This window comes from Lithobates pipiens, unplaced genomic scaffold, assembly GCF_037356315.1.
Source record: "Lithobates pipiens isolate NorthernLeopardFrog02 unplaced genomic scaffold, aLitPip1_a1.2 Scaffold_1, whole genome shotgun sequence".
NCBI lineage: Eukaryota > Metazoa > Chordata > Amphibia > Anura > Ranidae > Lithobates > Lithobates pipiens.
This window is the reverse complement of record NW_027507685.1, coordinates 174,011,063-174,029,084: the sequence shown is the minus strand read 5'-3', so window position 1 is coordinate 174,029,084 and position 18,022 is coordinate 174,011,063. Positions and strand designations below refer to the sequence as shown.

General features: G+C 42.3%; 1 protein-coding gene across 1 annotated transcript; it reads right to left on the bottom strand.

The window, feature by feature from the left end:
- Positions 1 to 5,331: 5,331 nt before the first annotated feature.
- Positions 5,332 to 6,279, bottom strand: LOC143987512 (olfactory receptor 5G9-like). Its single transcript, XM_077486286.1, has one exon. It carries the CDS (start codon positions 6,277 to 6,279, stop codon positions 5,332 to 5,334), a length of 948 nt encoding a protein of 315 aa, XP_077342412.1.
- Between the last annotated feature and the right edge of the window lie 11,743 nt (positions 6,280 to 18,022).

The following is an 18,022-nucleotide window of genomic DNA, read 5'->3' as shown; positions in this document are numbered from 1 at the left end:
TTTTTATTTTTTGTGCTATAAAAGAAAAAAGACCGAAAATTCTGCGAAAAAATGAATTTTTCTTCGTTTCTGTTATAAAATTTAGCAGATTAGTAATTTTTTCTTCATAAATTTTGGACAAAATTTATACTACTACATATCTTTGGTAAAAATAAGTACAAATTGGTGGATATTATTTGGTCTTTGTGAAAGTTATAGAGTCCATAAGCTATGGTGCCAATATCTGAAAATTGATCACACCTGAAGGACTGACGGCCTATTTCAATTCTTGAGACCCTATCATGCCAGAAAAGTACAAATACCCCCCAAATGACCCCTTTTTGGAAAGAAGACATTCCAATGTATTTAGTAAGAGGCATGATGAGTTTTTTGAAGTTGTCATTTTTCCCACAATTCTTTGCAAAATCAAGATTTTTTTTACTTTTTTTTTTCCACAAAATTATCATATTATCAGGTTATTTCTCACACACAGCATATGCATACCACAAATTACACCCCAAAACACATTCTGCTATTACTCCCGAGTACGGCGATACCACATGTGTGAGACTTTTACACAGTGTGGCCACATACAGAGGCCCAAAATGCAGGGAGCGCCATCAGGCTTTCTGGAGCACCCAGGACAATTCTGACATTTCTCTCCTACATGTAAAAATCATCATTTATTTGCTCGAAAATTACAGAGAACCCAAAACATTATATATATTTTTTTTTTAGCAAAGATCCTGGAGAATACAATGGTGGTCGTTGCAAATTTTTATCTCACACGGTATTTGCACAGCAATTTTTCGAACAGGTTTTTTTGGGGGAAAAACAGTTTTGTGCTTAAAAAAAAACCCAGTAAAGTTAGCCCAATTTTTGCATAAAGTGAAAGATGAAGTTATGCTGAGTAAATAGATATCGAACATGTCACTCTTCAAAATTGCACATGCCCGTGGAATGGCACCAAACGTCGCTACTTAAAAAATCTCCATAGGCGACGCTTTAATTTTTTTTTACTGGTTACATGTTTTGAGTTGCAGAGGAGGTCTAGGGCTAGAATTATTGCTCTCGCTCTAACGTTCGCGGCGATACATCACATGTGTGGTTTGAACACTGTTTTCATATGTGGGCGGGGCTTACGTATGCGTTTCGCTTCTGCATGCGAGCACATGGGGACAGGGGCGCTTTAAATTTTTTTTTTTTTTATTGTTCATTTTACTTTAAATAAATAAATTTTTGATCACTTTTATTCCTATTACAAGGAATGTAAACATCCCTTGTAATAGGAATATGGGGTGACAGGTCCTCTTTACAGTGAAATCTGGGGGTCAATATGACCCCACATCTCACCTCTAGGCTGGGAAGCCTGAAAAAAAAAAAAAAATTCTGGCTTTGATCGTACTGGCGAGTTGGTAGAAGCACCGGAGGGCAGTGAGGGGTGGGGGGGGGCGTCTATGGCTGGGTATTGCAGGGTATCACCGAGTATGGCTGGGTATGGCAATTTATGGCAGGGTATTGCAGAGTATTGGCGGGGTATTGGCTGGGTATTGGCGGGGTATTGGTGGGTATTGCAGAGTATTGGGGGGTATTGCAGAGTAATGGCAGGGTACTGCAGAGTATTGGGGGGTACTGCAGAGTAATGGGGGGTACTGCAGAGTAATGGCAGGGTACTGCAGAGTAATGGCAGGGTACTGCAGAGTATTGGGGGGTACTGCAGAGTAATGGCAGGGTACTGCAGAGTAATGGCAGGGTACTGCAGAGTATTGGGGGGTACTGCAGAGTAATGGGGGGTACTGCAGAGTAATGGCGGGGTACTGCAGAGTAATGGGGGGGTACTGCAGAGTAATGGGGGGGTACTGCAGAGTAATGGCGGGTACTGCAGAGTATTGGGGGGTACTGCAGAGTAATGGCGGGGTACTGCAGAGTAATGGCAGGGTATTGCAGAGTAATGGGGGGTACTGCAGAGTAATGGCACGGTATTGCAGAGTAATGGGGGGTACTGCAGAGTATTGCAGGGTATTGCAGAGTATCGGCAGGGAATTGAGGGGTTAAATTTGGTGAGCAGCGATGTGGGCACTGCAGATGCAGCCCACAGCGCTGCTAACACCGATCTCTTTCCCCTCCGCTGTACCGATCGGTACAGAGAGGGGGAGGGAGGAACCGGCGTCATAACATGACGCCGGTTTGTTTACAAGTGATCACTCCGTCATTTGACGGAGCGATCACGTGGTAAACGGCCGCAACGAGCGGCCGTTTACCGTGATCTGTGATGCAGTGGGACCCGGCGGTCACGGATGATCTTGTGTACGCACCCCAGGGGGCGCGCAAGAGCAGAATTCTGGGAGGCCGTTAATTAACGGCCTCTCAGAGTTAAACAACCGCCCTGAAGCCGTTAATCGGCAATGGGCGGTTGTTAAGTGGTTAAGGAGTTAAACAATGGAAAAAGTTTGCATCAAGTGAGTTCTAAACTGGTAAGACAAAAAAACAACAAAAAAAATTTAACAAACATCTAGTTAGTTGGAAGTTAGTTAAAGCTATAAAATAAATAAAAATAATATAAAAATACCCAACATTGTGTCAAACAAAAAAAAAGTCTGTCCATAGAGTCCTCAGGAGTTAGCATAGGAGAAAAACTACCATGTTTTCATTGCCCCTGGCGACTTTTATTTCCTTAAGCACCAGCTGATTTTTACAGGGAACAGTAACCATTTGATTTTGTGCATTGCTTTGATTCAGAGGGCATTCTAGACCTGGATGTTTTGTAAAGAAGATTGGAGTTCTTCAGCAGAAAGGCAGACATATTTAGATCCTTGTGTCACGTACCTAGTAGTTGAGCCTGGAATGCAGGGAGCGGCCCCTCGTATCCCCTGGTTAATGAACCCCTGGAGGTGGAGACAGGTATTCAATAGCTCAGGGGGCACAAGTGCCTGGCAGGTAGTACTGGTCCGGATAATCAGCTGGGCACCGACAGCAAGTTGGTAGAGCAGGTGGTGCTTGACTGTAGCAGGCGGGCACAAGTGCGGGAACTGGCTGGTGAGCAGACGTCCGGTAACACAGGAACTCAGACGGACAACAGGAACAGCGGAGTCGGGTACAGGCCGGGTCAGCAGGAATCGATCAGCAAGGTACAGAGGATGAGGCAGAGACGTGGTCAGACAAGCAGGGGTCGTAGGCAGGCAGCAACGGATCAAAGTCAAGGAACAAGCCGGATATCAGGAACTAAGGTAACAGGTACAGATACTGATAGCAAGATCACGGACACGCTGTAGACTGGACAGCACGGATAGAAGGGAGCCAGTGACTAAAGAAGACCTTAGGGCGCCAAACGGACGTACGACGGGTCAGCGCCCCCTCGCACGTACACGTGCACCCGTTCGTGACCTGCGTGCGTGTGTGCGCGCGTTCGCGTCGACGCGAAAGCGTTCGTTAGCTTTAGCGCGCGTCAAAGGGAAACGACGGACTCTCCACGACAGGTTTCGACGGGTAAGACTCCTGTGTTTGGCCGAAACGTCAGAGTGATCGTGACACCTTGGTAAGTGAAGTGAATTGAAAATGGAAAACCCCATTGATAGGTGATTTGATGTTGCTGTAAAACTTGAAGACGTAGCTTCAAAGCCCGAAGCTTAGAGATGGTGAGTTGAGATAGATCAGCAAAAAGTCGATAGTTATGTCCCTGGAAAATCAGCAAATCTTTTGCTGTAGCTGCAGCTAGAAGGTGTTCCTTGGTACGGAAATAGTGAAATTTGGCAATAATATCAAGCAGTGGTCCATCAGCTTGGCAAGGTGTAAGGGCTCTATGAACCCTGTCTCCATTTATTTAACTGGTATGGAAGGCTGTATTTCTCGAAATAGAGAAAGCATAGTGTCTTGCAAATCAGTGACAGATTCAGGTATTCCACGTATACGTATATTGGAACGCTGGGCCCCTATTTTCGTAATCTTTTAAATGAGATTAAAGGATTGAATTTTCCTCTTTGAAGTTTTCAAATTCAACTGCATAAGCCTGGGTGTTATTTTCAAGTTCAACAACCAGAAGTTCAGGAGAAGTTTCAGTGCGTTGGCCCATTTCTCTGATTTCCCTAGTCAGACTGTTTGTTATATGGTCTGAGGTCTGTTTAAGGGCTTTGTGAAGCATTTTTTCAAATTCCCTCAGAACAGAAGAATGAAGGGGGTTTGTAAAAGATGTAATTTGTGAAATTTGTATAGATAAATCTGAGTCCTATTCCCTCTGTGTTGCCACAGATACTTTAAAGCACTGAGAGCGTTTCACTGAGTGTGAGGTAACAGGGGAAGGGGATGCAGCTAGTGCTCTTCTTACTGAAGCTTGAAGCAGCCCTTCTTTGTTGTTTTTTGGCTTCATTTTCAAGCAAAAAATCCCAAGAACCATTAAACTAAGTGGCAGGAGTTATTAGCAGACCGAGTAACAATTTTTACTGGATGAAGCTGCGCCAGGACATGGTATAATATGGCAGAAACATCCCTTCAGGAGCAGAGTTCTAAGCTGGCATGTCTGCTCAGTCCGGCTCCACCCTTGCGCCTCCATCACGTCCGCTTTCAAAACATGACCTCACTTTCACACCTGCAAATCAAGACATCTTTCCATTTTTTTGTCTAACCCTGGTATATATATATATATATATATATATATATATATATATATATATATATACATATATATATATATATATATATATACATATATATATATATATATATATATATATATATACATATACATATACATACATACATATACATATATATATATATATATATATATATATATATATATATATATATATATATATATATATATATATATATATAATGTGTGTGTGTGTAATTTTTTTTACCTTAAACTATTGCCCCCACTTTAAACTATTGCCCCCACTTTCTGATCATTATTCAGATACCTACAAGCAGCAGCTCCCTTTGTTCTCCAGTAGTCTGATCCTTTTTGGCTGCCTCCTCTGGTAATATTCACAATGTGGGGCAGGGTTTGAGTATACTAGGAACATCAAATGGCTACCTGAGCATATAATCTTTGCTTCTGCCTAACGCAGATGAGGTCTCGGTTGCTGTGGCTGTAACCAGCAATGAGCCAGGATGTGTTGCATCAAGTAAACCTCAAGAGGAAAAAATTGGGAAAAATTCCTACGCTGACTATAAATCTGCATCCTTTATGTCAAGTGCCCCTATTGTAGAAATTCTGTTCACTTTCTGTACCCAAACCACACAGAAAATGAGAGGAAATCTTTAACATAGGGACATTCAGGAGAAAAACACCTTTAAGGTGTTCCACTTTAAAGGTTCAATCATTTTTAATTTTCAGGACTTTCCAGATACTTTTTATAACCTTTCATTTGTAATTTTGCAACCTCCAAACCTTCTCTTCATAGACATTTTTACATCTTTATTTTTCAAACTATAAATCAATGGATTGAGCATAGGGACAACAGCTGTGTTAAACAAAGAAAAAATTTTTTTGGAATCCAAGCTGCTGATAGAGCTTGGTGTAAGATACTGATTGACCAAAGTTGTATAAAGCAGAACTACCACAGTCAGATGTGAGGAACATGTGTAGAAGGCTTTACGCCTGCCAGAATTAGAACTGATTCTCAATATGGTAACAATTATGAAAATATAAGGGACAAAAGTCAAAATAAATGGAGCAATGGTCATCAGTAGAAGGCCTTGGACAAAGAACAGTCTTTCCAACACCGAGATATCACTGCAAACCAGTTTCATCATTGGCAAAATGTCACAGAAAAAGTGGTTGATTTCATTGGATGAGTAGCAGGTGAAGCTACCCATTATTGCTACTAGAGAAACAGTTTGGACAAAACCCAATAACCAACAAAATGAAGCTAAAATGATGGAATTCCTGCGATTCATTACCTTATGGTAATTTAAGGGGTTACAGATGGCCGCATATCGGTCAAAACTCATTGCTGTTAAAATAAACAGCTCATGACCTGCCAGTGACCCAAACATATATGTCTGAAACATACATTCAAGGAAAGGAACTTTTTTATCTCCTGTAAGGAAACTTAGGAGTATTTTATGAAGAGTGATGGTGGAGCATGAGATGTCTACTACAGACAAGTTGGCCACAAAGAAATACATGGGCGTGTGCAGATGATGGTCCAGACAGATGAGAAGAAGGATGGTTATGTTACCTCCAAGAGTGATTAAATAAATGAAGATAACCAGTAAGAAGATTGGCACTTGAAGCTCTGGTTTTTCTGAGATACCAGTGACAATAAAGTATGCAATGGTTGTACGATTAGTATTCATTTATATGGGTTCTGAAAAATTCAAAAGAAAAACTTTGTAGCTTTATATAACTTAAAAGAAACAAATAATCATATACATATAATCCAAACCATAAACAAAAAAAATCTTGATCTTCCCAAGAGATCTTTTACAGGTTTTAAAAGATTTATATATGGTTAAATATGTGAATCCACAATAGCTATTTGGTTTAACAAAAAAACATACAGTAATTTGCAAACAGATCTAAATATATTTAGATACGGTAGTTATTGATATGTTATATCACTTTGTTGATATAATTTGGTAAGCATTTCTGTATTTTGGTGGTACAGGCAATTAATGTCAATATTTTCATGGATGATCAACATTATTTAAATAAATATATATTTTTTAAATTTCTGTGAAGCAGTTCTGAAGAAAAACTCTGATGGTTACCTGACAACTCAAATGCCAGTTATCTGACAAAAATTATAACTATACCTAGTTTGATCTGCCCTGGAAGTGGAAGAAAAGTCTCTCTATTCCTAAAATGTTTTCATGTGACATACTGGAAGAATCCTTTTTATGTTCATATAGAACATTTAGATTGAGCTTCTTTATTCAATATTTACTGTATTTCATTTGTTTCTTCTAAATGAAAATCACAAATATCCCCCAATATTAAACTCTTATGCAAAACAAGCACACCTTGACAAACATTGAATCTTTTTTATCAGATGAAACTCCCAACTTCTCATTATTGAACACCAGTTTTCATTGGGTGTACGTTAAGAAGTATTTGTGCTTTAGGATTGACATACTAACTATAGTTCATTTCGCCCACAGGACACATTTAGAAAATTAACGCATTAGTCAAACAATCTATTTGGCTCACAAGGAGCATGCTGTTCAATACTCGTTTCTGCAACACATTTGTGTTGCACTTACAAATGTTGATTCAACCCTGTTTTTCTGTGTATATACTATTCTATAAATATTTGGCTGCTTTAAAAACTGTGCTGTATCACTTCTTATAAACATATATTTACTGTACCTGATCAGGCAAATTCAGCCTAAAAAAAGCAAGTTCTTTACACGTATTAATAAGATAGATGTCTCTCCAGTTTTCACTACATGTGACAATCCATATATATATATATATATATATATATATATATATATATATATATATATATATATATATATATATATATATATATATATATATATAAACTAGGATCTGGTTTACTTGTGTTAATTAGGTCCCTTGGGTCTTAAGAGACAAGGTCTGTGTTTACATAATTATTGGTAGTAGATCCTTGTTGGCTGTCACAGTGTGCCATATTAAACGATAATGTCACAGTTGAAACGAAGAAGCATACATATGTAATGTATGTCTATATAGATATTTATATATATTGAACAGGGGTTGATTTACCAAAACTGAAGAGCGCTAAATCCTAGCTTCTAACGTTAGTTTGCTCAATTAAAGGGTAATTCCACTTTTGTGGGGGGAAAAAGTAGCACATAAAGAAAAAATAATATGAAGTATACAATTACGACACAAGTTATATTGTAATTGAATGTTATTAAAAATGGCCTTTCCTTTTCAATCTGCAGTTTCTTCCATCTGTTGCCACTGCTACATTTTGGGGGAGGGCTTGGGGTGTATGTATATGTAGCACTAACCCCCGAAAGAGCTGCTGGTTTTATCAGTTTAGGGTAGAGGGTTAGGAGGAAGTTCAGGTACTTTGGACTGCAAAAATGGAAAGTCTCTTATAGAAGAAATCCAGAGAATAACCGTTTCACAGCAGGATTTCACAACCCCCGGATAGACTTCCTCTCACTAGGCCTAGCAGCCGGTAGGGTGTTTAGTAAAGCAAAGTCTCTGCCACAGACGTGAATGCACTTGAGAAAAGTCTCTGCCACAGACTTGGATGTAGAATACTTGAGAAAAAGTCTCTGCCACGGACTTGGATGTAACTGAGGGACATAGACTACTTCAAAGAGCTATCATACGGTACCGGTGTCTCTCAGCTGGTCCGGTGATACCGTATGAGTGTAGATCCATGAAGTGTCCTTCAACTGAGCCTCCAGGCTCCTTCAGAGAAGCCAGCCTTGTGCACGGCTTTGTCCTGAAGGGTCCTCCCCTGGATGCTTCTCCAGTTGCTGGGCCTCTCCTTAGATGAGATGGCATCGGACCACCTTTGAATCATTAGGCCCACCTCGGGCTAACCAGCCCCGAGACTTGGAAATGCATGGATCCGCACCCCAGACCAGGAGGGCCACGGGGGCTGGTCAGGAGGACCAGAATCAAACAGACAGACAATATCTTCTGGCACGGAAACCCCGAAGCACGTGATGTCAGTACCTTAAATACCACCTCCCATAATGCACAGCAGGAGAACACTCCCACTGGGCTGGTTTCAAAAGAAACGTGGCATTCAATACACGCAGCTAAACTGCGTTCTTACACTTGCCGGAGGTGACAGCGACACCTGCGGTCAAGGAGAACCCAGTGCAACCCAGCTGGACTGGTACTGAAATAATTTAGTAAAATTAGCCCTAAAACCCAACTGTGATTTCAGGAATATTAACTTTCAAAAACATATAGCGTATGCTCGTCAAACATATATTTGGAGAGAAATATAAATATAGGCATTATTTATTAACGTAATACTAATTTTTTTTTGTATAAAAAAATCAAGCTTTCTCTTTCCAATCACAATGGATGCATGGAGCACTGAAAGCAGCAGTGTTTTTAAAGAGACATACCAGGGTGAAATGTGCATGTATTGGTAATCATTGCTGAATATGATATTTAGATTTTGCCCAGACATGCAGCCTAATGGTAATTTTACCAAAAGCATAGGTTCTAAAATCTCAGATAAAAGGTATTTTGATTTAATTAAAAGTTGATTTCAATATTTTAAAATCTGTAACTTTCATTAAAATAATACCAGGCAGCCCTGTCATTAAGATGTGTATTTATATATTTGTTGTTATAGGGAAACAGTACTCTTGTTTCTCAATGTCATCCTTTCTTGCAGGCTTCGGATGGAAAATAAAAGCACCTGTTTCAAGAAATATTATGCAGGCATGGCCCACTGTTGTCACCATTAGGAAACTCACAGTGAAAAATGCCAAGCTGCCATTACTGGAGTGCTTATAAGCAGAAAGTAAAACAGAAAAATTCTTGTAACAATGGACGTTTTCTGGGCATATAGAGAATGGTATCACAAAGTACATTCATAAAGTTTATTATACAATTATTAAAATTGTATATAGCACCATATCTAGTGTTTACAAAGCGAAGTTCACAAATCGTATTTCAATTCAACATCCACATGTTTCAAATGCTTCAAACATCCTCATCAGGAACACATGTGAACAATATCCATATAGGAAAACCCAGAAATGTAAAATCAAATGTTTCCAAACAGTTTTCTGCCGTTTTTTTGAGAGCAGTGATTTTTTTAATGCTTAAAGGGAAACAATAAAAATGAAATATTCCTTTAAATAGCATACCTGGGGGTATCTATAGTATGCCTGTAAAGTGATGCTGTTTTCCCGTGTTTAGAACAATACCACAGCAAAATTACATTTCTAAAGGAAAAAAGTTATTTAAAACTGATCGCAGCTGTAATGAATTGTCAGGTCTCAGCAATCTTGATGAAACTCATTGAAAAAAATGGCATAGGGTCCCCCCCAGTCCATTACCAGGCCCTTTGGGTCTGGTATGAATATTAAGGGGAACCAGAAACCAAAAAAAATTGCGTGGGGTTCCCCGCAAAATCCACACCAGGCCCTTCAGGTCTGGTATGGAAATTAAGGGGAACCCTGCACCAAATAAAAAAATGGCATAGGGGTCCCCCCAAAATCCATACCAGACCCTTATCTGAGCACGCAACTCGGTGCGCCACAGAAAAAGAGGGAGGACAAGAGAGCACCCTCCCTCCTGAACCGTACCAGGCCACATGCCCTCAACATGGGGGGGTGCTTTGAGGTCTGACCCCAAAGCACTTTGTCCCAATTTTGATGGGGACAAGGGCCTCATCCCCACAACCCTTGCCGGTGGTTGGGGGTATGCGGGCGGGGGGGCTTATCGGAACCTGGAAGCCCCCTTTAACAAGGGGACCCCTGGATCCCGGCCCCCCTATGTGAATTGGTAACAAGGTACATTGTACGCCTACCATTTCACAAAAAAAGTGTCAAAAATGGTAAAAAAAGACAAGAGACAGCTTGGGACAAGTCCTTCATTAAAAGATAAAAAAATAAAAATGTCCAGCAAGGTCCATTCATCTTCTATTACGCTGCCGACGAGCCAAAAAAAGCAAAAAAAAAAAAGCAACAACTCAGGCTCCCACCGAGTGTTGCTTCCCATTGGTGACAGTTCTTATATAGCTAAGGTCGGGACCACCCGGTGACGTGATGTAAACGGGTGATCCTGCCCCCTCTGATGCCATGGGGAGGCCATGGGGAAGCCCCCGTGGTGTCAGAGGGGGTGGGGTCACCCATTTATGTCATCGGGTGGCCCCCCTCAGCTATATAAGAACTGTCACCAATGGGAAGCGTCACTCAATGGGAGCCTCCCATGGAGGCGGATGCGTTGCCTTTTTTTTTTTCTGGCTCGTCTGCGGCGTAATAGAAGATGATTTAGGTGCTGCGATTGGCTGGAGGTGCAATGACGTCACTCCTGTGCATGTACGGGACCCACTGGTAACGGTACATCAGCTGAAGCAACTGCACAAATGAGCCGTTGCGTCAGTGTGTATGTGCCAATGACGTTGACACATGCTGAAACGGGATATCTCCTAAACTGTGCACGTTTAGGAGATAGCCAAGGTAGCTACAGGTAAGCCTTATTATAGGCTTACCTGTAGTGGAAAGTGGTCTGTAAGGGTTTACAACCACTTTAACATGTATTGAATTAAAACAGTTTGTTTATTGAAGTGGGCTGCCAATGCATTGCAACAAATGAAAAAATGCACAACTAAAACCGGTGCACACAGAATCTGGTGTAGCTGTGCATAGTAACCAATCAGCTTCTAACTTCAGCTTGTTCAGTAAAGCTTTGACAATAAAACCTAAAAACTGATTGATTACTATGTGCAGCTGCACCAGATTCTGTGTGCACCTATTTGTGTTGTTGCTGCAGTTTGTTGTGCATTAAAGTTGTATGTTGGGCTGTATTGTACAGTATGATGGGGTGGCATTCAGAATGAATGGCACCCCAACATACCAAACATAAATCAAGTGTATTGTTGCAACTCAAAAGTGTGAATAGGGCCTAATAATTCTGAGCTGAACTTTTTATATGTATACATTTATAAACTGAACTCAAGGTGCATACCAAACACAGACCCAAACCTCCATCTCCCCTATGAAGCTAATGGCCCAGCAGAAATTCTTCACTTACTTTATTCATTTTTGCAGGAGGGATATTTAGGAAAAATATTTGCCCCAGTTTTTAGGTTTTCAAGGCACATTGTAAATATGGTAAATAAAAAAATTGTTTATGGAAATAAAAAAAGGATAAAAGTAGACATTTAAAATGCTTGATTTTTCTGTGCTTTAACTGCTATTATTTAGGTTGATTACAGCGTATTATTATAAAACTAATTGAATGAAACAGGGTGGTCATTTTGTTGGTGGTGTTATTGCATATTCACTTTAAGGCTACGTTCACACTGGGGCACACTGGCAGTAAAGCGGTGCTATATTTAGCGGCGCTTTACCGTTGTTTTAGCGGTGCTGATCGGCCGCTAGTAGGGCAGTTTTAATCTCCGCTAGAGGCCAAAAAAGGGTTAAAACCGCCTGCAAAACGCTGCTGCAGTGGCGCTTTGCAGGCGGGTTTGGAGCACTGCCCCATTGTTTTCAATAGGAAGGGGCACTTTAGGAGCGGTAAATACACCTTTCCTGCAGCGCTCCAAAGATGCGGCTTGCAGGACTTTTCTGACAGCCCTGCAAGTGCTCCGATCCAGTGTAAAAGCCCTCAGGGCTTTCACATTGGAGTGCACTGAGTGGCTCTTTCCGGGCGCTTTGCATGCGCTATTTTTAGCACTTTAGCGCCTGCAAAGCGCCTCAGTGTAAAAGGGGCCTAAGGATAAAAAAAACTGACACTTTTTATTTTATTTTTTTATTTTAGCTACAGAAGTATCTGCAGGCTCTTCATGGCTTTGCATCTGTTGCTAATTACAGGAGGTTTGAATTAGGTGGGATAGATCTCACTGCTGAAATTAACTGCATATTGGTAATGACTAAATGGTTTCATGACCATAAAGGAGCAGCACTGTGTTGCAAATTTCTACAGGCAGAAAACATTACAGAACACTAATTATCTTCTGCAAGCAGAACATTCAGAAAAAAATAAGCAGACATAGCTACATTTGAATCAAAAACAAAGACTGGATGGCAGCACTCTGTTGAAACCTTTAGACCCCTTTCACACTGTGCTGCCACCAGTGTCAGCGGTAAAGCGGCGCTATTTTTAGCACCGCTTTACTGTCGTTTTAGAGGCACTATTCAGCTGCTAGCGGGGCCGTTTTAACCCCCACTAGTGGCTGAAAAGGGGTTAAATCCTCCCACAAAATGCTGCCGGAGCGGCATTTTGCCAGCTGTATCGCAGCACTGCCCCATTGATTTCAATGGGGGGCAGCAGTGGAAGAGCACTGAACTCCAAAGAAGCTGCAGGACTTTTTCTGACGCCATGCCAGCAGGGCTTTCACACTGGAGTGAATGGAGCTGCTTTTTTCAGGAGCTATGCAGGCGCTATTTTTAGCGCTGTAGCGCCTGAAAAATGCTCCAGAGTGAAAGGGGCATTATTATCATTATTATCATTATTGAAGATGGTTTAAAAATTCTTCTGGTACAAAGACATCAGAGGCACAGGATCAATGAAAAGCTGACATGTTTCACACCACTATGGTGTGCTTAGTCTTAGTCAAAGAGTAATATATAATAATATTTCAAATTAAACCTTTTAAACTGAATATATAGTTCTCCCCTCTGCTGTGCATTTATGTACTGTATGTATTATATTCAAGATTGCATTTTTTAATCGGTCTTTAGGTCAGACATACACTATATTACCAAAAGTATTGGCAAACCTGCCTTTACACGCACATTAACTTTAATGACATCACAGTCTTAGTCTGACCATAAATTATACAATTTCCTTATTCAACTCCCTTTAGATTTACCTTCAACTGTGTAGTGTGAAGGCCTGCCTGATTGCATACAAATTGAATGTGTTTAGGTTTTCCCTCATATTATATGGCTTTGGTAAATCTAAAGGAAAACTGTACAAGAACATGATATTATAATGTATGGCCATCCCTAGTCCATAGGGTTCAATATTGAGTTGGCCCACCCTTTGCAGCTATAACAGCTTCAACTCTTCTGGGAAGACTGTCCATAAGGTCTAGGAGTGTGTCTATGGGATGTTTTGACCATTCTTCCAGAAGTGGATTTGTGAGGTCTGGCACAGATGTGGACGAGAAGTTCTGGCTCTCAGTCTCCACTCTAATTCATCCCAAAGGTGTTCTATCAGGTTGAGGTCAGGACTCTGTGCAGGCCAGTAAAGTTCCTCCTCCCCAAACTCACTCATCCATGTCTTTTTGGACCTTGCTTTGTGCACTGGTCCAAATCATTTGGTGGAGGGGGGATTATGGTGTGGGGTTGTTTTATAATGGTTGAGCTTTGCCCTTTAGTTCCAGGGAAGAGAACCCTTGAGGCATCAACATATCAAGACATTTTTGGACAATCTCATGCTCCCAACTTTGTGGAAACAGTTTGGGGATGGCCCCTTCCTGTTCCAACATGACTGCGCAAATCTAAACTTTGAGAAAATAATAGGAGCCAATTATAGAAATCAGTAATGACTATTTTCTAGGCTAGGGGGCTGGATACTGCACAAAATAAATAAATACATAAATAAATAAATAAATCAGTTTGGTGGGAGCAGTGATTTAAAAAAATGCTTAAAGTGGTACATTAAATAAGCACATTTCCTTTAAAAAAAACTTGAAGATGACCTGGACCTGCCTGTGAAGTGAAACATACGCAGCTATAGCAAAACTGACACTGACAAAGAAAGGAAATGCAGTTCAATATGCCAGTTATTGACATTTCCCTGCCAAAGTGGTCATTGTAAAAAAAGAAAAAGGCATGACCATAAGGGCCGGTTCACACAGCGAGCCGCGGCGAGGCGTCTCCGACTTACCTCGCCGCGACTTGCGGGGAGCTCAGCGGCGACTTGCAGAGGACTTCTGCATAGAAGTCAATGCAAGTCGCCCCCAAAGTCGCCCCGAAGTAGTACAGGAACCTTTTTTCTGAGTCGGAGCGACTCGAGTCGCTCCTCTCAGAACGGTTCCATAGTACTGAATGGGGGCGACTTGCGGGAGCGAGGCGAGGCGAGCCGTGTCGCCTCGCCTCGCGTCGCAGTGTGAACCGGCCCTAAAGCTCCGGTATGTATTTTGGGGGAGGGGTATTTGTGTATTTTTTTATGTTTGTTCTTGAAAAATAAGAAGGGGAATTTGTCCAAAAATGTTTTTCATCCCTTTGTAAAATGTCACTTTTGCTGTAATCGTGCCCCCTTCCCAAGCCATATCAAGACCGTTATCTTTGATGAGGGTCTGCTATGGATTTTAAGGGGAACCCCATGCAAAAATGAAAACATACATTCTGTGTGTTTCCACCCACCCCCCAAAATCTATATAGGGTCTGGTATGGATTTTAAAAGGGGAACCCTGAGCAAATTAAATCCATACAAACACTCATCTGTTTATGAAGACCAGCTAGTCAGGTAAGTGAGGAAGTGTGTACCGTCCTCCCCATAGCCTGAGGGCTCTTGCCAGGTGGGACCCTCTGGCAAAGCCCCTTCTCCTCATGTTGATGAGGACAAGGGTACGTGGACCTCTTTCCCATAACCCTGGCCAGGCGGAGGGTTTATTGGACTAAGGAAGCCACCTTTAAAATAAAAGGGTTCCCTAGATATCCTAGTTAGTGATAGGACTACAGATACCAGGGTGCCTTGGTGGAGCCTGTAGCTTATGCATGTATTTGCAAATGTGTTCAATCTGAACCCCTGTTTTTAACGCATACTGTTAGACAAGTTAGTTTGGTTGTCCGCAGGCTGGTCGGTAAGTGAGCTTGGAATTTTCCTTGGATTTTTCCATGGCCTTTTTCCTCCCTAGCTATTCAGCCTTCACTTCCTACATGAATCAGGCCTTAGGCCTCATGCACACGAGACGCAGATGAAACCTCTGTTAAAAAAAAGCTGAAACGCGCGTTTAGAAACGCGCGTTTTGCCGCGTTTGCATGCCGCGTTTAGACGCGTTTAGACGCGTTTAGACGCGTTTGCGTTTAAACGCGTTTATAAAGATAACATCATGTAGACCCTCCCCAAGCTCTCTAAGCATTTTTTTTAACTATTTCTGCTATTTTGATCAGAGTGAGCAGCAGCAGCATAGAGAGCAGTTGTACACTTGCATTTGCCGTGTCACTTGCCACGGCACCTGCCACAAGTTGTGGATTGTCCACTTGCCACAAGTTGGGGATTGTCCACTTGCCACATCACCTGCCACGTCACCTGCCACAAATTGTGGATTGTCCACTTGCCACGTCACTTGCCACATCACCTGCCACGTCACTTGCCACGTCACTTGCCACGAGATGTGGATTGTCCACTTTCCACGTCATCTGCCATGCCACCTGCCACAAGCTGTGGATTGTCCACTTGCCACGTCACCAGCCACATCACCTGCCACAAGTTGTGGATTGTCCACTTGCCACGTGACTTGCCACATCACCTGCCACGTCACTTGCCACATCACCTGCCACAAGTTGTGGATTGTCTACTTGCCGCGTCACTTGCCACATCACCTGCCATGTCACTTGCCACATCACCTGCCACAAGTTGTGGATTGTTCACTTGCCACATCACCTGCCACGTCACCTGCCACAAGTTGTGGATTGTCCACTTGCCACGTCACTTGCCACAAGCTGTGGATTGTCCACTTGCCACATCACTTGCCACGTCACCTGCCACGTCACTTGCCACGTCACCTGCCACAAGTTGTGGATTGTCCACTTGCCACGTCACTTGCCACAAGCTGTGGATTGTCCACTTGCCACATCACTTGCCACGTCACCTGCCACGTCACTTGCCACGTCACCTGCCACAAGTTTTGGATTGTCCACTTGCTACGTCACTTGCCACATCACCTGCCACGTCACTTGCCACGAGATGTGGATTGTCCACTTGCCATGTCACTTGCCACGTCACCTGCCACGTCACTTGCCACGTCAGCTGCCACGTCACTTGCCACAAGATGTGGATTGTCCACTTGTCACATCACCTGCCACATCACTTGCCACATCACCTGCCACGTCACCTGCCACAAGTTGTGGATTGTCCACTTGCCACGTCACTTGCCACATCCCCTGCCACAAGTGGATTGTCCACTTGCCACATCACTTGCCCCATCACCTGCCACAAGTTGTGGATTGTTCACTTGCCACGTCACCTGACACAAGTTGTGGATTTTTCACTTGCCACGTCACCTGACACAAGTTGTGGATTGTCCACTCGCCACGTCACTTGCCACATCACCTGCCACAAGTGGATTGTCCACTTGCCACGTCACTTGCCATGTCCCCTGCCACAAGTGGATTGTCCACTTGCCACGTCACTTGCCACGTCACCTGCCACAAGTTATGGATTGTCCACTTGCCACGTCACATGCCAGTCACCTGCCACAAGTTGTAGATTTTCCACTTGCCACGTCACCTGCCAAGTCACTTGCCGCGTCACCTGCCAGGTCACTTGCCACGTCACCTGCCACAAGTTGTGGATTGTCCACTTTCCACGTCACTTGCCACTTCACCTGCCACGTCACTTGCCACAAGTTGTGGATTGTCCACTTGCCACATCACTTGCCACCTGCCATGTCACTTGCCACAAGTTGTGGATTGTCCACTTGCCACGTCACTTGCCACAAGTTGTGGATTGTCCACTTGCAATTGCAATTGTTTAAAATATTTTTCTAATGGTTTTTCATCATTTGCAATCATTTTTGAGATTTTTAATGTAAAAAAAAAAGGTCACCTTTAAAAACGCATATAAACGCAAACGCGGCTAAACGCAGGTGCCGCGTTTAGCCGCGTTTTGCGTCTGAAACGCAGAAATTTTTGTTTCTGAACGCATTTTTTTGCTTCTGGAAAAACGAGATTAAACGCAACTGCATATAAACGGAAAAAAACGAGACTGTGTGCATGGACACATAGGATAACATTGAATGAGTTCAGGTGCAGTTGAAAAAACTGTCCAACTGCATCTGAACGCGCGTTTAACTGCGTCTCGTGTGCATGAGGCCTTAGGTACAAAGTACCTGTTCTCGTTCACAAAAAAAAATGTAAACAGTAAATAAAGACACACGTTGACAAATCCTTTAATAAAAAATAAAACAGTCCAAAAATACCCTACAATTTAAAGAGGAACTGCAGTCTGTTCACATAATTTGTAATAAAAACATCTTTGCCATTCTGAAGATTCCCTCCAACCACTTTGCAAATTGTTTTATACATACTGTGATTCTGTACTTGCCAATTATGCTGCAGAAATCTCCCTCCACTGAGTCTGGCTGCATCCATTTTAACTGTGGGCAGCTGAAGCTGCTGCCTATTAAATTCCTGGATTTAGACAGTCACACACAGAGAAACACATTCAGCTCTGCAGCTCTCATTGGCCCTCTTATGACTCATCCCTCCTCCCTTCCTCCCT

Coding starts and splice junctions, on each gene's coding strand:
- LOC143987512 (XM_077486286.1), bottom strand. CDS start 6,279: ATGAATACTAATCGTACAACCATTGCATACTTTATTGTCACTGGTATC.